The sequence below is a fragment of the Hirundo rustica genome, chromosome 3, assembly GCF_015227805.2.
Source record: "Hirundo rustica isolate bHirRus1 chromosome 3, bHirRus1.pri.v3, whole genome shotgun sequence".
Classification (NCBI taxonomy): domain Eukaryota; kingdom Metazoa; phylum Chordata; class Aves; order Passeriformes; family Hirundinidae; genus Hirundo; species Hirundo rustica.
The window spans coordinates 70,253,589-70,270,536 of record NC_053452.1 but is presented as its reverse complement, the minus strand read 5'-3'; the positions used below and the strand labels follow the sequence as shown (position 1 = coordinate 70,270,536).

The following is a 16,948-nucleotide window of genomic DNA, read 5'->3' as shown; positions in this document are numbered from 1 at the left end:
TCGGTCTCAAAGCAAATTATGACACAAACCTACTCAACCCTTTCTGAGTAAGACACATCGGGATAATATTCTTTTACTAAAACAACAAATGCTTAAAAACTGCCCTTGTTAGGCCACAAATCTAGTTAGATGCTGACAAAATCTTTATTATTTACATGAATCCAGAGAAAAACCAACATAACTGAGAGTTATGAGGCCACCAAGAGTAATTAACTGAATGGGGTTTTGCAAAACTTACCATCTTCCACCCTTAGGACTGTGTCTTTTTTTTCAGAAGGGCATATAAGAAGACCTGTTTTGACAGTTTTTTTGGCCTTTATAAATTTTGTGATAAAAAATAGCAAAACCCCAAAAATAAATTACTTTCCCAGTTAAGAGTGTATAAACAAACACTCCAGCCTACTCATACCTTACGTCTTACAGGTGTGATGAGAATATATGTATTTGGCTTTGCTAAAATGGCACTATGTTTTTAATTTAAAACATATATCTTAAATAGGATAGGCACTCTGCACATCAGTAAGAGATATAAAAGACATTACCATAAAAATAAACCATTTAATTCCCTGCTTCCCTGGTAAGGTCTGTACAATTTCAATCCTTTGTTATATTAATGTCCAGTATCTACTGAAGGCAATGGTTGAGAATATGACAGGTTTTTTGTACTGTCTTGAAACATTTTTGGTGTTTTGGAGTATTTTATGGTGGTTTGGTCCATAAAACATAAAGCTACCCTTTTCATGTACGGTTAAAATTTTGATGTTCAATCATTTAAAACTAGATGAGTTAGTTCTGAGCCGAGTGCACACTTACAAGTGCATATACTCATAAGACATGTCATAAGGCAAACTTGTACCAAAAAAAAAGAACTCCCTTCAGCCAACTGAGGCAATAATGCAAACCCACATTTGGGGGGAAAAAAAGAAATCTGAAGTTTATGTTTACAAAACGTAATTTTTCTAAGTTAAGGAAGCCATAAATTGATTGAGAAAAAGACAGACCTTGAATTATAATTAAAATGTAGTACAGATCCTTTTATCAGGAGACTGTGGTAGATTTTTAATGTTTCCAAATATATAGGATAGAATTTTGTTAAAGTTTTAATATTAAGATCTGTAACATCTCATCACAAGTCTGTACGACAGAATATTAACCTGAAGGTTCTTCTGCATGAATTTATACCTTTAATCTGTCAAGTTTACTAAAAACTAGAATATTTTAATAGCATTGTTCTGGTTTTGGCTGGGGTAGAGTTAACTTTCTCTACAGTAGCTAGTGTGGGGCTGTGTTTTGGATTTGTGCTGAAAAAAAGTGTTGAGAATACAGAGATGTTTCTGTTAAAGCTGAGCCAAGGCCCTTCCTGCTTTCCATCCTGCCACACTGGTGAGGAAAACGAGGGTGGATGGGAAGCTGGGAGGGAAGAGAGCTGGGACAGCTGGCTCTGACTGACACACAAGGATATTCCAAAGCACACGGTGTCATGCTCAGCATACAAAGCCAGGGAAGAGAAGGAAAGGGAAGTATTTTCTGAGTGATAACATTTGTCTTCTCAAGTCACCATGAAGCATGATGAGCTTTCCTGGGGGTGGCTGAACATCTGCCTGCCCATAGAAGTGGTGAATAAATTTCTTGTTTTGCTTTGCTCATGTGCACGGCTTTTGTCAGCCCATGCATTTTATCCCTTTCACCCTTCCGATTCTCTGTCCCACCCCACCATGGTGAGTGAGCAAGAGGCTGAGTGGGGTTTGCTTGCTGCCTGGGGTTAAACCCCCACAAAAATAAAAACAAACCAGTTGTCAATGTCAAAAGAGAAGAAACGTTTTGAGCAGTGTGTAACTTTTAAGTACAGTAATAACATTTTTACCCACAATTGACTGGTCCCTGGAGGCAAAAACTGGTCTCATTAAATGAAACCAGAATTTTTACCATCCTCTGCAGAATTTGAAGAGTGGCAAAAGTAAAAAAGTAGGCATTTGACCCTTTTGGTAGCACTGGTAAACTAATGTTTTAATTTAAAGGAAAAGTAAAATTGTTAGCAGAATATGTTAAAAAAAAAAAAAATACTTCTATCAGACATCTTACTGGCTTTCCAAAGACAATTAAGCAAGTGGGCTTGGACAACAGAAAAAATCTTTCAGCTTCATCTTCATCAAAGATGTCTGTAAAGGGCTGAGCTTGTATTTCCTCTTGTGAAGCCATTTCTAAGTCTAGAAGGAAAAAAAGAATTTGTTATAAAGTACAGTAGTTACATGTGTGTAAAATTACCTTAAAATGGAACTGAACTACAAGGTAAATGGATTTGTAAAAAAGAAAGCTTTTTAAGAAGAAAAAGCATTTAGAGAACATACACAACGCAACCATCAAATGAGAGAAAACCCACTTCCGAAAAACAAAGGACTGTGGAACAACCCCTGATCACCAGCTGTTGATGACTTCTTCATGACCCTCATATTGCTTGTTGCTCTTTTTCAGTTGTTTTGTTGATTTTTCCTTCCTCCTCCAATTATCACACAATTGTGACTTCTCTCTGGTCCCTGAAATGGGCCACGGGCCAGTCAAGACCTTTGGTTTGGTGCTTCAGACACAGAAAGGCCCTGCCATGGTCAATGGAACCACTCTATGTCCACACAGGCAGGTACACAAAAAAGACTCTGCAGAATTAACTCACAGTTCATTATCTCTTCCGCCATCCTCTCACAAATCCCAGCTCCTCCAGGAATGCAGGCAGTAGCAAGTCAGTGCTGCACAAGAAATTAAAACCTAAGCAAATTTCAAATTAAGGTAAGTTGGAGGAAAATTCATGTGGACTTTTCAAACAAAATGGAGGCCAAAACATGAGGAGTTAGCTGAAGTTTGTTTGGAAAAGGCAAAACAAAACTGTCTTTAGAGGGCCACTTCAATCTCACAGCCCCAGCAAAACCCACATGCAACCATCCTACCCACCACAGCCCCACACAATTCCCAGTCAGTTTTAAACTAAATTAACAACTTAAACGAAAAAAAATCTACTTCAGGATGAGAACCTGAAAAAGTTTGTCCTGAAGCATCAAACCCAAATGTTCAGACACTCTTGTATAAATATTTTAATGCTATAAAAAAAAGAAAAAAAGCCACTGTATGCGAACCAACTCCCTATTGCCCCGACAGAAAACTCACCGGCTGAGCTTTACCTGCCGTTCCCAGCAGTCTCGCTCCTTCCCAAACCTTCACAAGGGTCTATTTCCTAATTCACAAAAACCACCATAACCAAAGCAAAGGATTAAACCAGGGACACATACACAGTCCCACGGGGAGTCCCGACGTGCGCGCCCCCTGCGCCGCCACCGCCCTGCGCGCCTCCGCTGCCCGGGTAACGGGCGCGCCCCGCCCCCGTCCTTGGCCCCGCCTCCTACGGGCGGAGAGTCAGAGGCCCCACCCCACAGAGGGGCGTGGGCGGGACTGCGGAGCTGTTCCTGGTGCTGACCGCGCTCACCCGTGGAGAGCGGTTCCCGGCGGGAGCAGCGGGTGCAGATGCAGCACCGTCTCGGCCTCCCCCGCCCCCCCGGTGTCCCGCAGCTGCCGCCGCCGTGCCCGGAGCCGCCGTTGCCGCCGTTGCCGAGAGGCCGCGCGTGACGCGGCTCCGCCGCGCAGGCGCGCTCCCGCGGCCCCAGCGTGAGCGCGCCTGCGCGTTGCCGTGCCGGCACTTCCGGGTTCTCTCGGTGGCGGCGGTGGTTTCCCGCTCAGCCCCTGCGCGTTCCTCCCCCGCCTCCGGCCGTGCCCGGGGTGCTCCCGGGCAGCCCCCGCCGCTCCTGCCCCCGTCGCGCCACGGGGCTGCCATGCCGGTGGCGGCCGCCGCCCCCCTGATCAGCTCCGTGCAGAAGCTGGTGCTGTACGAGACCAGGGCTGTAAGTAGCGTCCCCCCGCCGCCGCAGGTCCCGGAGCTGCTGCCTCGGCTGGGTTGCAGCTTGTCAAAAACTACGCCTTACCTTTCTTTTCGTGTGTTGGGATCTGGTTCTTTTTGGTCACTCATTCAAAACATCCCAAGAACTGAGAAAAAGAAGGTTTTAAAGTTGTTTTCACTGTGTCTTTGCCTCGTCACTTGGGAGAAGGAATGGCCTGTGACAGGCAGGTCAGCGCAGGGCCTTGCGATGTGGGTGCTGCCAGGGTGGGAATGGAGGTCACACTGCCAGGAGAACGGTGCTCCCCCGTGCCAGGGGGAGGTAAAACTGCCCAGCTGAAGGTGTCCAGAGTTAAGATATGAATTAAGAATGGTTGAGGCAGTTACCACCTGCAGCGACCTGTTTGCTGTTTAGGACACGATTCAAGTCCTCGTTGTCTGAATGGCTGGTGAAACAGCTTCCAATGTTTTCAATCTGACCTCTGGAAGCAAGCTCTTGAAGATTTTCAGCATTCCTTATGTCCTGTTGCAGAAACTGTAGGCATATGTTATTCACAGTACTTTTTTGCCATGGGCAAAGTGGATTGGAGGCTGGAGTGGTGATTGCTGCTTTAGCCATGTGATGAGCACAGTGTGAGTCAGAAGCCAGTTCTTGGTGTAAATACCACTGTGTTTACCATTCCTTAGCTCCCAATCAAATTTCTTTGTGTTTCATAGTGTCTTGGTTTCTCCTTTGTTTCATAGTATGTTGGTTTTCTTCCCTTGAGGTAGTTTTGGAGAGGGTTAGGTACCATGGCTTTAATGCAACAGTTAGGTCTAGTTTCAAGTTCAGATGTTACCTGTACTGATAACAGAAAGGTAATTTATACACTAAAGTCCCTTGAAAACTTCCCAAAATGTCACAGAGGCAAGAATGATCTCAGTGTAAATAGGAATCTGACTTTCAGCTTTGCTTCTGTCAGAAGTAGGTTTGTGCTTTTGTGATAATTCCCCACTGAACAGTCTATGAAACAGAGGAAGATTAAAGCAGGCAGAGTTATCGTTACACGATATTTTTACACGATATCGTTACACGATAATTTAAAAAATGAAGGTCACACTCCAGAAAGTCTTTCCAGAGTGTTACTTTCTTACCTATGCCTAAATGAATTTTGAAGGTTACCTCAACAGTTTCTCAGTGTTGCTGGTAAAGGCCATTTTTGTTCTATTTTCAGCTAAATTATTGTTATACGTGAGTAGGGCACCAGGAAAACGTGATTTCTGAATCAGGTCCTGTATTGCTTGGTTCAGTACTTGGCTCACAACTCACGCTACATCTCAGCTGAGTTTTGGCTTCTTGTGACTGGCATTGTGTGGATACCTGGCCTGCTTATCTCTGAGCTGAGAGGCTCAGCTGCTGAGAGACAACATGCTGTGTGCAGGGCCAATACTGTGCTTTGGAGTTATGTCAGCTCTCTGCCATTCTCCAGCTCTCTAGGCCCCCCCCCAGCTGATCCTGTTATTTCAGGAACCGCAGTCTTTTACATCTGGCCAGTGGTAGCTGGCAGTCTCTGCCTGAATGGATGGGTTTGTCCACGCTGTGCTTTGTTTAGAATTCAGTGAGGGGCAGATCCAGCAGTCCTGATCGCACCAGGAGGCAGGATGGTTTTCATCAGCTGTGAAAGGCAATGGTTTGTGGATGAGCATGTGCTGTTTGAAGTGTCTCAGCTGAGCAAGGGCATCTCAAAGCTGTTACTTAAGTCACATCTCATAAGTGATGAAATTGGAATATTGTCCCTGAGAAAGGTTTCGTTATTACTTTAAAAAAGTACAAATTGAAGCACTTTGTGGTTTGATATTCAAATTCCAGTAATTTTTTTTCAAAAGAAAAATACAGTGGGAATAATTTTGGTATGATTATTTGAAAAGACTTGCTGCACTTAATAAATGCATAGACTAAGGGATGTTACACGGGACTTCTGGAGAACACCAAGTCGAGCCCTCTGCTCAAAGCAGCTTCAACAAGCATATTGCTCAGGGTTGTGTGCAGCTGAGTTTTGAATACCTTCAAATATATAGATTTTACAACCTCTGCAGACTACTTGAAAGAGTTTGTCTCTCTTATCTACACTTTCCTGTTATATGGTTTTAGACAGCAGCAAGACACTGCCAAATCTTTGTGAAGGACGAACAAACCTAATCCCTGTGCTCTCAGCCTCTCCCAGCGCATCACGGGCTCTGTCCTGTGAGTCGTCTGGAGAGCTCTGTGCTGGAATCACTCTGATATATTGGTGTTTATCTTGTACTGGGGAGCCCAAAATTGGACTTCTGATTTGATCAGTTGCTGTTGCAGCAATTCAGTGTCATGTTGTGCTGCTGACAAACTTCTTCTCCCTGAGGTATCCCTCATGCTACCTCCTTTGCATAAGATCTCACAATCATGCAGTTGCCAGCTGTGACAGTCACCAGGACTGCATAAGCATCACCCAAAAATAAAAATGAACAGCTTTCTCCTGTATTCTGATTTCCCTAAGGCCATAGACTTGCTAGATCCAGCATGTGGGATTTGGAGTTAACATGAGACTGTATCCTAAAGTTTCTGGTGCAAAGAAGGGATTATTTAAGTTGTCAGCAGTGGGAAAAACAGTGAAGTTTACACTGGTCATAGAGCTTATTCCTGTAAAATCCCTGTGTTAAAGCAGGAAGAGATGAAATGGATAAGGAAGTGTAAAAAGTGGAAAATGTTTACAGAGGGTTTCTTTGCTTGGGTTTCTTTTTAGATAAAAATACTATATTATTGAAGTCAAAGAGGATAGGCTTTGGTAGTGTTATTGGAGTCACATGAGAGACTGCAAGAGGTGAGGAGAACTGAATTCATGGTGTCAATTGAATTAACAGAGAGCAAAGTTCTTTTATATTTATATTGAAGATCGTTGTTGACACCTATCTTTTCAACTGATGCTTTGGGTCAATAAATGCCATGGAGATGTTAACTGTGTCTCCTGATTGTCCTGGGAAATTGAAAGCTTGTTTAGAAGTAGTTAGAAAGATGAACTGAAGGTTTTATTCAGATCAATGCCAATTATCTTTCCTTTTATGCAAATATTGATCACTGAAATGCACACCAGAGGGCACTAAAGATATTTGAGCACTATAACTAATAAAAGACAAAAGATATTTTCTTCTGGAGAAGATAGAACTTTTGTGTTTCCCCCAGATGAAGCCCACCTGAAAGCTGTAGGTTAGTTCACTGGAGATTATCATTCCCCTGAGGCAACGTGACATTGAGCAAGACAATTAGTGTTGTCTCTATAAAGTCATATCACTTGCCTATCTTTCAGGATATTATGAGGCTTAATTAATAGCATTTTATTCTAATCAGGTTCTTTTACGGTCTCCATCTCGACAGTATCCAAATGACTTGCACAAGCTTATTAAGTAATGTGACTGGCATAATTACCTGTAGATATTTCTGCCCTTTATTCACCAGAGAAAACAATGAACATTTGTTTTATTTTCAATGTAGTTTATTGTAATATTAACCATGTAAAGATTTTTATATTAGAAACTCCAAAGGTTGCATATTTAATGTTGAAGTTAATCTGTGGTCAATTTGGAGAAACTTCAATATAGAATGTGATTTCACAGAAAAAGCAATAGAATTTTTACTGAACTATGAAGTGCACTGATTTATATAGATGGGTATCTGACACATTTAAAGAATGTAGAAAGTAGTGAACAGCCTACTGGGCAAGCATTAGCTATGATGATTTTCTAGCTAGAAGTGGCTGTGAAATGAGCAGTTTCATTAGCAGAAGATAGCTCCTTTCAGCTGACTGTCCTATTCCCCTGTATTGGTGTTCTAGGAGTGATGGTGATATAGCAGAGCAGAGCATGGAATTGGGACGAGAGGAGGAGTTTTGTGCAGCTTAATAAAACTCTGTTTCTGGCTTAACTGTCTTGCCATACTGCTGGACATATGGCTATAAAATAGGGAAGCCTGATCTACTGGTGTATGTGGGCTCTGAGAGCATTTATGAGCAGGGCAGATGGCTGGTGGAATAGCGGTGATGAGAACACCACAAGATTTGAAGGGTTTGCACTATTCAGGCAGAGCAAAACTAAAGTTCAAAAGTGGATGCATCCCACTTGATGTGAAAGATGTACCTACAAGTGTCTGCCTAAGTTCTGGCAACATGGGTTTTATTTATTTTGTTCTGTGTTGTCCTGGATGTCTTATGATCGCTAGAGCAACAGGTGAGATACACTTACAGATTTGGTTTTGGTGTGAATCCATCTTTCTGGATGGGAGGCTTGTGGATAAATGATCACAAATTGATGTATTTGAAGGTAATGATGCTATGGGGAAAAAAAAGGTACTTATTTTAATGTAACAAAGTATTAATAAAAATAGGCATTTTCTATTGCAAATTTTTATTATTAAAACTAAGTTTGTTATTGCCCTAAAAACTAAATAAATATTTTTCTTTGTTTAAAGTAAAAACTTACTTTGAATATGAATGTACTGAATGAGGGGTGAAGAGAAAGTGAGTAACAAGACTAAGGTTATGAAAAAGGGACCAATCCGTGTTGAGGTAAAAATAAAATTAAATATACTAAACAGTGAAATGACTGTGAATATTTTCAAGTTGCTCAAGTCAAGGGTGGTGCTGTGACTGGAACATGACAAATGGAATATTAAATCCATTCAGAAGTCCTGCATACAGGAAAGTAATTGCAAATTCAGGCAAATGACAAAACACAGTCTAGACTGATTAACCTGGTGTATTGCACATTTTAATCTAAAAATTAGATGGCCTTATGCATTAAAATCAAATCCTCTATTGAGATGCAGTGCCACAAGGAAAATCTCTGGCTTTATTATGGAAGGAAGAAACGCAGTAGAGAAATTAGTAGATAAATTAGTGTGGAGTGAATGAGGAATCATCTGATCAGGATGACTTTTTTCAAGTAATGTTTTTAGGACTGATGTACTTAAGCATTTTCATTAATGTTATTAGCTCAAAACGTGGACCAGCTCTGATTAGTCTTTTAAGGTTTTGTAGGATAATCAGAGGACAATAAAGCAAGAAATTATGATGGTTCTCAGGAACAGATTTTAAAAAAATTGAAATATAATGGTATACTATAAAAGTTCATGCACCTTACAATAGGTTACACACCATTGGAAGTTTACTGAGAGTTTGTCAATTCAGAAGCAGCAGAAGTGAAGGAGGAGGATCTGGGTGTTTTAACTGAAGGAGTGGGAGGGTTGAGCTGCTGATGAATTACAGGTCTGAAAAAGAGAGATGTGGCTATTTGTGGTAAGGTCATTAATACAAAAATACTTATGGATCTCTAGAATAAAACCTTGTATGGTATATTATGTAGACTCACAGTCCTTATTCATCTAAGAAACAAGAATTTAACCAGGAAAGTGTCCATTGAAAGTCCAGTGAGGAAACATAAATGCTAGTGATGTCTTGAGAGAAGTAAAAGGACAGTCTATTCTATTAGACATACAAATTACTTAATCTATTGAAGTGAGTGCTGAAAAGGTATCCAGTTACTTTTCTGAAAGCATTCCAACAGAATAGATGCTAAAGAGCAAATAATTATTTGGCTGAAGAAAAATGTATAGATAGATATTTAATAGATTTAGCTGAGAATCAGAAGAGAGAATCTGGAGGAATCCTTCACCGGAGTAGCAAGAGAAAAGTCCTGTTTGGGACCAAAAATCTTTGGTTACCCATTCCTACACGCCCAGGGAGTGGTGCTTGGCAGCATGTGTTCTTAAAATTCCTCATGCTGTAAGAGCTGCTTTTGAAGAATTTCAACCGGTTACAGGAAGCAGATGGCTTTGCTTTTCCAGGTACCTCTCTTGGCACCTTATCCTTTCTTCATGTCATTCTGCCAGTTTCTATGAGAGATGAAAGGCACTTCCAGAATTATTCTGGGTCCTGTAGAAAGAAGCAGCAGAGTGGAGTTTTTGCATCGAGGTGTAATTATACTATGATTCTGTTTTAATTGTCAGTAAATTACATACATTCTCTCCAGGTCAAGTCTATTTTGCCTGTAATGGTAAGTGTTAGGCAGTCTTTCTGTCCTGACCCATCACCTTTTCCATCTTATTTTCTTTGCCTGTCCTGTTGAGGAGGTGGAGTGAGAGAGTGGCTGGGTAGGGATCTGGCAGATGGCCATGGTGAACCCACTTCTTCAGGGCTTTGTGTTTTTAGACGCTTCCATGGTCTCAACAAGGTATTGTTTTTGCAAGCTTTTTGTCTAAGATCTTAAGTGTTTTCTTAATGCTATTTGCAGATTTTAAAATTGGCTGTATTAGTGCATTGCCTATTTTCAACTTGTGCTGTATTTTTGCACTTTTTTCCTGCTGATTAAGCTGTTTGTAGCTTTTTAACTGAGGATTGAAAAAGTTTTTTGCTCTGCTAGCATTTCTTAATCATAATTGGTCTACACAAAGAAACAAATCATAGTTACAGACTCAGAGTTCTAAGAAGTAATCTTAAAAAAAAAGGGGGGGGTAAGGAGTGAGCAGAATGTTTGATTTCAGAATGAATTAAAAATTCATTAAAAATCAACAAATCGCAAAAAAGGCAAATTTGCCTTTTTATTTTGTTTAGACTCCTTTTAGAAGAAGCTGTTTTGCTTGCTTTGGCTGAATCAAAAGATTGATAAAAGATGGTGTAAAGCCTTTCAATTAGATTGCTTTTGTTAAAACTCAGTCCCAGGTGGAAATGACTAATGACTGTTCCTATCTTGTGGTTGCTTAGTGATAATTGTGCAATAAATTAAGCTTCAGTCCAGCTCTTGTAGCTGCCTGGTGTGTTGCCATGGTTGGTAAAGTGTGCTTGTTAGCAAAGTTCAGCAGAGGCCAGGGGCAGAGTAAACCTGGAAGCAGCATGGGTCACCTCAGGTATGGTTGGAGGGCTCTGGCTAGAGCAGGGTGAGGGAGCTGGCAGATTCCCCTGGAAAGTTTTCTGGAAGTAGTTTGTTGGTCAAGGTTGCCTGTTTATCTAAATACACTGGCTATGCTGTGGAGTGGAATTGTTTGAGACACTTGGGAAATGCTTCAAATTATTCAGTTCAACTTAGTAATAAACAGAATGAAGTAATAAGGATAAATACTCCCAGAAAAGTTTCCATAGCTTTTTCCTTTTTTTTTTTTTTAATTGTAACATTGTAACAATTTCTGTTAATCAAAAGAGTTGTAAATACTACAGCACATATTAGCGTTGATTAATTTTACAATTATGTTGCGACCATAGAATTTTTTTTTTTTTTTTTTTTTTTTTTTTTTTTTTTTTTTTTTTTTTTTTGCTGTTACATGCTTGTTAGCCAGTCCTGAAAACTTCCCAAGCAGAGGTCTAATTTTTGGTTCCTGGTTTTGAACACTAACCTAAATTCAAAAGTTTTTGCAGATGTTTCCTTTATTACTTCCACAAGAATATCCTCTATCATGCAGTGGGTGAAATGCCCATTTGCTGAATAGAGATTTCTCATTGTCTGCCTTACTTTAAGTCCACTGATGCTCAGGTTTGATGCTGCTCTTAAATGACCTTCCTTAATACATTACACAGTCTGGTTCTCCAGCGTAAACCCCATAAATTAGTCTCTAAATTACTTCAGAGAGCCTGTTAAGTACTATTCGTTATGGTCGTTGCTTCCACGGTCTGCAGGTACAATTACTCCTCATATAATCTAACTCTGCTGCTGTTCTAAGCCCCAGCAGCAGCAGCAGCACCTAATGCTGGCTCTGTAGCTCTGCACACCCCTCTCTTGCAGCTGCCAAGGTGATGTGAGTGATGCATTCCTCGCAGCACTTATTTTTATTGGTTAATTAAAATGGAATGGAGAAGTATCCAGCTGGACTACTTAGTAGTAGCATTTGCAACTCTATATCCATCTCTCTCTCTCTCTCTCTCTCTCTCTCTTCCCCCTGTGTATCATGTGTGTCCCAATTTTAAATGTCCTCTATGGTCCAAACTGCCATTAGGACATCTTACAGTTGTGCTCTTTTCTTTTTTATTCAGTATTATTTGTTTGTAAGTTTAGGTATCACTTTGGGAAGAAATTACACTCATTTAGTGAGCTGGACACAGTGGGACATCACTGAGCTGTACTGCAGTACTATGGAATACTTAAAATTATTTGCCTTTAATTAGCTAACAGTTTTTTACAAAGAAGCTGCACTCTTGAAATTAATACTAACTTATCATCTGAGTATTACAAATTAATATACTTCCCTCTACCCATTCAGCTTTGCTGCATAAGAAAAAGGTGATATAGTGGCATGGTGAAAGCAAGTGTCTGTCTTGGTGGTTTGGTGTTTCTTGCTGATGATGGGTGATACCAGCAGAAGAGCTGGTACCTTTTGGTGCCATGCACTGTCCTTATGATTTCCCTCCTGGGAAGCAAGAGCTTGGCAGTAAGGGATCTTAGCCCTGCAGAGGCTGCTCTGAGGAGGCCAGACTCTGGGGAGCCTGCGCTGTGCACTGCAGCACATCACTGCTGAAAAAAAACCTTGCAGGAAACCCTTTCCTGTGACAAAGTACTGCCTCAAAGGCTTCATCAAGGGAATGTTGTGGTGGCATATGAATTTGAAGGGCCTTCTTACTGTCATTTGGGAGTAAACAGCAAAACTTGCCACTCAGCACAGTTATGTCATTGTACAAAGTAGAGCCAGAACTTGGTGGTGTTTCCTTTTATGGCTTTTAAAGTTACCTATTTTATTTTCCTACTTAGAGCTTACTGAATATGTATATGCTTTTGTGAATTCAAGGAAGCTGAAGAGGGTTTTAAGTTCTTCTTTCACCTTAAATATTTTGAGAGTAAAGATGTTTTTGAATATCTGATTGGTATAAATTATGAAATTGTGAGGTTTTTATGAATGATTATTGATTTTCTTTTGCACGTCTTAAATCCATGTGACTCTTAGAGTTAAGAGCTGACTGCATAGATCCACATGAATTTGCCACGCTTTCCTATTAGGCTGAACATTAATAATGAGTTCTACCTTGCTGTGCTAGCACCACACTGATTAAATGAATTAGAAAAAAATGAGAGCTACTTTTAGCAAGTCAGTCCTGCAACCTGTGCTTATTGTTAATTCCTCTAAATGTAGAAATTAATTTATAGTTTGATCTTCTTACATGAAAAATGGACATAATATATATTAATCTATGTTCATTCTTTCATATTCTAAATGTGAAATAAAGCTAATGTTTTTTTAAACAGTAGTATTGTTAATCAGAAAGTTTAAATTTTGTGGAAGAACATTGTTGAGAAGACTATCGTAGCAAATATAAATAAAAATAGAAGAAAACTTGAAGTACTGAAGTACTTACAATTTTGGAGTGTTTAGTATAGATCAGGAAAGACTAGTTGACAGAAATAGCAAAGGAGTACAATATAGCACAGAAGTTTTAGACCATGAAAAGTTAAAAACTCATGTATAAGTTTCTGCTAATTTTTACAAAGCAAGTGAAAAGTCAGTAATGGCTGGGGCAGGGTTTGGTTGGACAGTACCTGGTATAAATTACAGTTTATCTTCTCTAAACAGGTTTTAACCTTTGATTTTAAGTTTGTTTTCCTCCTTGTACAAAGGTGAGGAAGAGTTCTTTTAAGTTGTAGAGTTTGGTTGTATACAAATATACCTACCTAAGATACTAAAACAGTGTCTAAAACAGTTCATTAACAGTCCATATGGAATATTGCATATTTGATTTCAGTAGGAATGGATCTAGTCTAGACAATATGTAAATGACATTGCTGATGTCTTACATTACACTGGGGTTTGGTTGCTTTATCTTGTGTTACATTCTGACTTGTTTTGTTGGTTTTCTTTTATGTAGCGGTATTTTCTAGTTGGAAGTAATCCTGCAGAAACCAAATACCGTGTTTTGAAAATAGATCGAACTGAGCCAAAGGATTTGGTTATAATTGATGATAAGGTAAGTGCCTCTGTATTTGCTTGCTGGGCTTTTTTCCCAGTTGTTTCAAATAATACTGCTTACTTGCTGGTAGCACTGAAATGGGAAAAAAAGAATGTAGAACGGGCCTTTGGTTTATTGTATATTTCACAGATTAAGCAAATCCTGCTGTTCTCTGACATGAAATAACATTTAACTACCGAAACAGTAACTTGTGTGACTTTTTATTTTAAAGCATGTTTATACACAACAAGAGGTGAGGGAACTTCTCGGGCGTTTAGACCTGGGAAACAGAACAAAGATGGGGCAGAAGGGCTCTTCTGGGTTATCTCGAGCTGTCTCTGCTTTTGGTATAGTAGGTAAGTGTTTTGATTGATTTTGTAAAATCTTCTGTTTACCTAGGGGTTGAGGCTTATTGTATCATGCTGTATATCTTTCTGTCTCCCGTGATTTTATTTATTTATGGAACTAAAGAGCATTTAGAAAATTGTCATGCTCAAAGATAAGTAAGTTTGTGTCTTTTTTTGAAAACAGGTGGTCAGTGCAGGGGTGAAAATTGTGCTGTAACCACTCTTTTCTTTGTCACTAAGGGACAGATCTAGGAAATAGCCAAACTATAGAAAACTTGGTTGAAGACCTTACCAAACTCAGCTGATCTTAGAATACAAATCATGTGGCATCTGACTCCTGAATTCTACAGCTCACAGAATGCTTTTTAAAAAGAAAATGAAAGTCAACATTCTTTATTAGGCTATATTTCTTTATCACACACTATTCAGGAAGATTACTTTTCTATTTGGTTAACTTTTTCAGTGACATATTTAAAGATTTCTTTTTCATGTTTGAACAAGTAGAACTGACTGGTATGTCAGCTGAACTTTAAAATGCTGCTCAGCTGTCCATAATCCTCAAGCATTGCTTCAAGGATTTAATAACTTCTAACTTCATCTGAAAATAACTATTTTCCTGCCTATTGTCTCATACTGAGGTCAGTATATTGATGGCTCGTCTCGAAAATAAATGTTAATGTGTGCTGTGACAGCTCTCAAGAATACTTTGTGGTTTATTAGAGTCAATATACACCTGGACATCTAAAGCCAAAGCTGTGGAGAAAGTAGAGGATGCAATTACTTTAAAGGATACTCCTGAATTTTGCAACAATCAAAACATAATAAAATTCTATTCTAATCCAAAGTGGCCAGTTAAACAGTTTTTCTTCTTCATTCTTTTTGCCTCTGAAGCATTTTGGAACTTATCAATACATCCAGCTTTTCAGAAATTCCTCAGATGGTGTTTATGTTTCTTACTGTCTTAAGAGTATTCATAATATGGGTAAACCTAAAGGAGCTTCTAACAGCCTCTTGCAGCATTGATTTTGGTGGGTTGTTGTTGTTTTGCTTTTGGTTTTGTGTTTTTGTTTTTTTTTTTTTGCACAAGCCATCAGTGCTCACTGTCTAAATATGTGATAAATATTTGGTTGGAAATTGGTTGCGATCAATTAAAATTTTGCATCCCAGTTGTATGACTGCTTATATGTGTACTGTTCATAACAGGAGAGCTTCTATTCTGTTGCACAGATGTATTGGTTATCAGATATGGTATATGTATTTCTAGATGACTCTCTAGAAGTAAGAGACTCTCTCTCAGATGATATACTTCCAAATTATGTGATTCAGACCATATCTGTATAAACATGTAATTTGTAGGAATGCAGCTGGTTGTTCATTTCTTCCTCCTGGCTCAGGTCAGAGGAACAGGGCTATTTTTTCTGGAATTGCAAAGAACAGCTTTGTTCTGTCCTCTAGTTATTTCATTGACCAGATGCAGTACATTCAGTGCACTCAGAACGGGAGTGCTGATAGGCTGAGTTCTGGTTTACTGTGTAGTGTTTAAAAGAAGTTTAGAAGTTGCTTTTAAAGGGAGTGAACCAGGCCAAAGAGAAAGGCTCAGTTCCCTATAGACTTTGGTATAATATTTGGTGATTCAAAGGACAGAAGCTGTTCACATAAGTGATTTTAGTACCTGGAGGATACAGGAAGAAATGTGACTACTATTTAGCAACTGAAATTCAATAGTCTGCTTCAAATGGAAGGTTTGTTTCTTACTGTCAGCAGGGCCTCCTGTCTTTGAGCAGGTGAGAGCATTTTTCCAAGGGGGGCTAATAAGGTGGAAGAAAAGATTGCAGTGCATTCGATCACGTTGCAGCCTCCAGCAGTGACAGGGAGGAAAATGTGTGCTCTCCTCATCCTTCTTCTTTACTTTGTAACGCAAAGCTAAAAGAACTCAGTTTAAATACGAGTCAAACGATGAATCGTGAAGTCTGTTTATATCATGTCATCATCATTATCATCACCTCCCTCCCCAAATTAATTTATTTGTCAGTAGTGCAGTAGCAAGTGGGTTTCAAGCTCTCAGCAACCTATCAGAGCAGCTGACTCCAAAAGCTAATTAATGTAATTTATTGCCTATTAAAGCATGTTACTGCTGTACTATACTGTATTAATAACACATTTGCGTTCAGGGGTGGTTATGTATTTCTATTTTTCATTTAAATTTCTACATTTGTGTTGTATTTAAAGGTTTGTTACACTTTTTCCTAATCATATATAATCGAGGAATTCAAAGAAGGCACTTCATGAAGCAGCATGGCTATGCCCTGCAGGGAATGAGGGTGGAGGCTTCAGAAGCCATCTTTTTATAGGCAATAAAACCAGACACTGCCTGTTCTACCTTCCTAGCTTTCTGCATTTCAGCAGGGTCAAGTGTTGATATCTAGGGGAGGAAATAGGAAATAAAGGAGTACCCTTGATACTCTGAATGGCTTTTTTCGGGGAGATGCTGCTCTAGTCAAGGAATTCCGTTCCCTGCTCTTATGGAGAGAGAGAGCATAAAGGTGTTGTTTTACCCACAACTCCTTTTGCTCTTCTGTGTCCCTCCCCAGCACAAAATAAGTGAACCTGAAAAGAAAATTGGAGTCTGGGATTCTTCCTTACTCTGGAAAATTACCATTTTCTGTATCTGAAGTAAGTAGAGTATGCCTCACTCTGAACAATTAGAGTCTTGTCAAAAGCAAATACAAGTATGTTAACTAGACAGAAGCAGTCCAAATCTTCAGTGTCATACTTCTGCTACCTAGTATTAAAAA

At 39.6% G+C, this 16,948-nt stretch overlaps 2 protein-coding genes across 6 annotated transcripts in view; one reads left to right on the top strand and one right to left on the bottom strand.

Annotated features, from left to right (window-relative positions):
- AK9 (adenylate kinase 9) overlaps positions 1–3,528 on the bottom strand; it is a 59,642-nt gene extending 56,114 nt beyond the window's left edge. For both annotated transcript variants that reach the window (XM_058419624.1, XM_058419623.1), the window contains exons 1-5: positions 3,473–3,528; positions 3,157–3,223; positions 2,669–2,760; positions 2,381–2,534; positions 2,083–2,207 (exon numbers count right to left, since the gene is read on the bottom strand). In XM_058419624.1, coding sequence (XP_058275607.1) covers positions 2,083–2,207; positions 2,381–2,450 — 195 coding nt within the window. In that variant the 5' untranslated portion in view covers positions 2,451–2,534; positions 2,669–2,760; positions 3,157–3,223; positions 3,473–3,528. The remainder of the gene's footprint in view (positions 1–2,082; positions 2,208–2,380; positions 2,535–2,668; positions 2,761–3,156; positions 3,224–3,472) is intronic.
- Positions 3,529–3,765: 237 nt separating this feature from the next.
- Positions 3,766–16,948, top strand: part of FIG4 (FIG4 phosphoinositide 5-phosphatase) — a 50,529-nt gene continuing 37,346 nt past the window's right edge. For all 4 annotated transcript variants that reach the window (XM_040057644.2, XM_040057643.2, XM_040057647.2 and 1 more), the window contains exons 1-3: positions 3,766–3,884; positions 13,726–13,824; positions 14,039–14,162. In XM_040057644.2, coding sequence (XP_039913578.1) covers positions 3,816–3,884; positions 13,726–13,824; positions 14,039–14,162 — 292 coding nt within the window. In that variant the 5' untranslated portion in view covers positions 3,766–3,815. The remainder of the gene's footprint in view (positions 3,885–13,725; positions 13,825–14,038; positions 14,163–16,948) is intronic.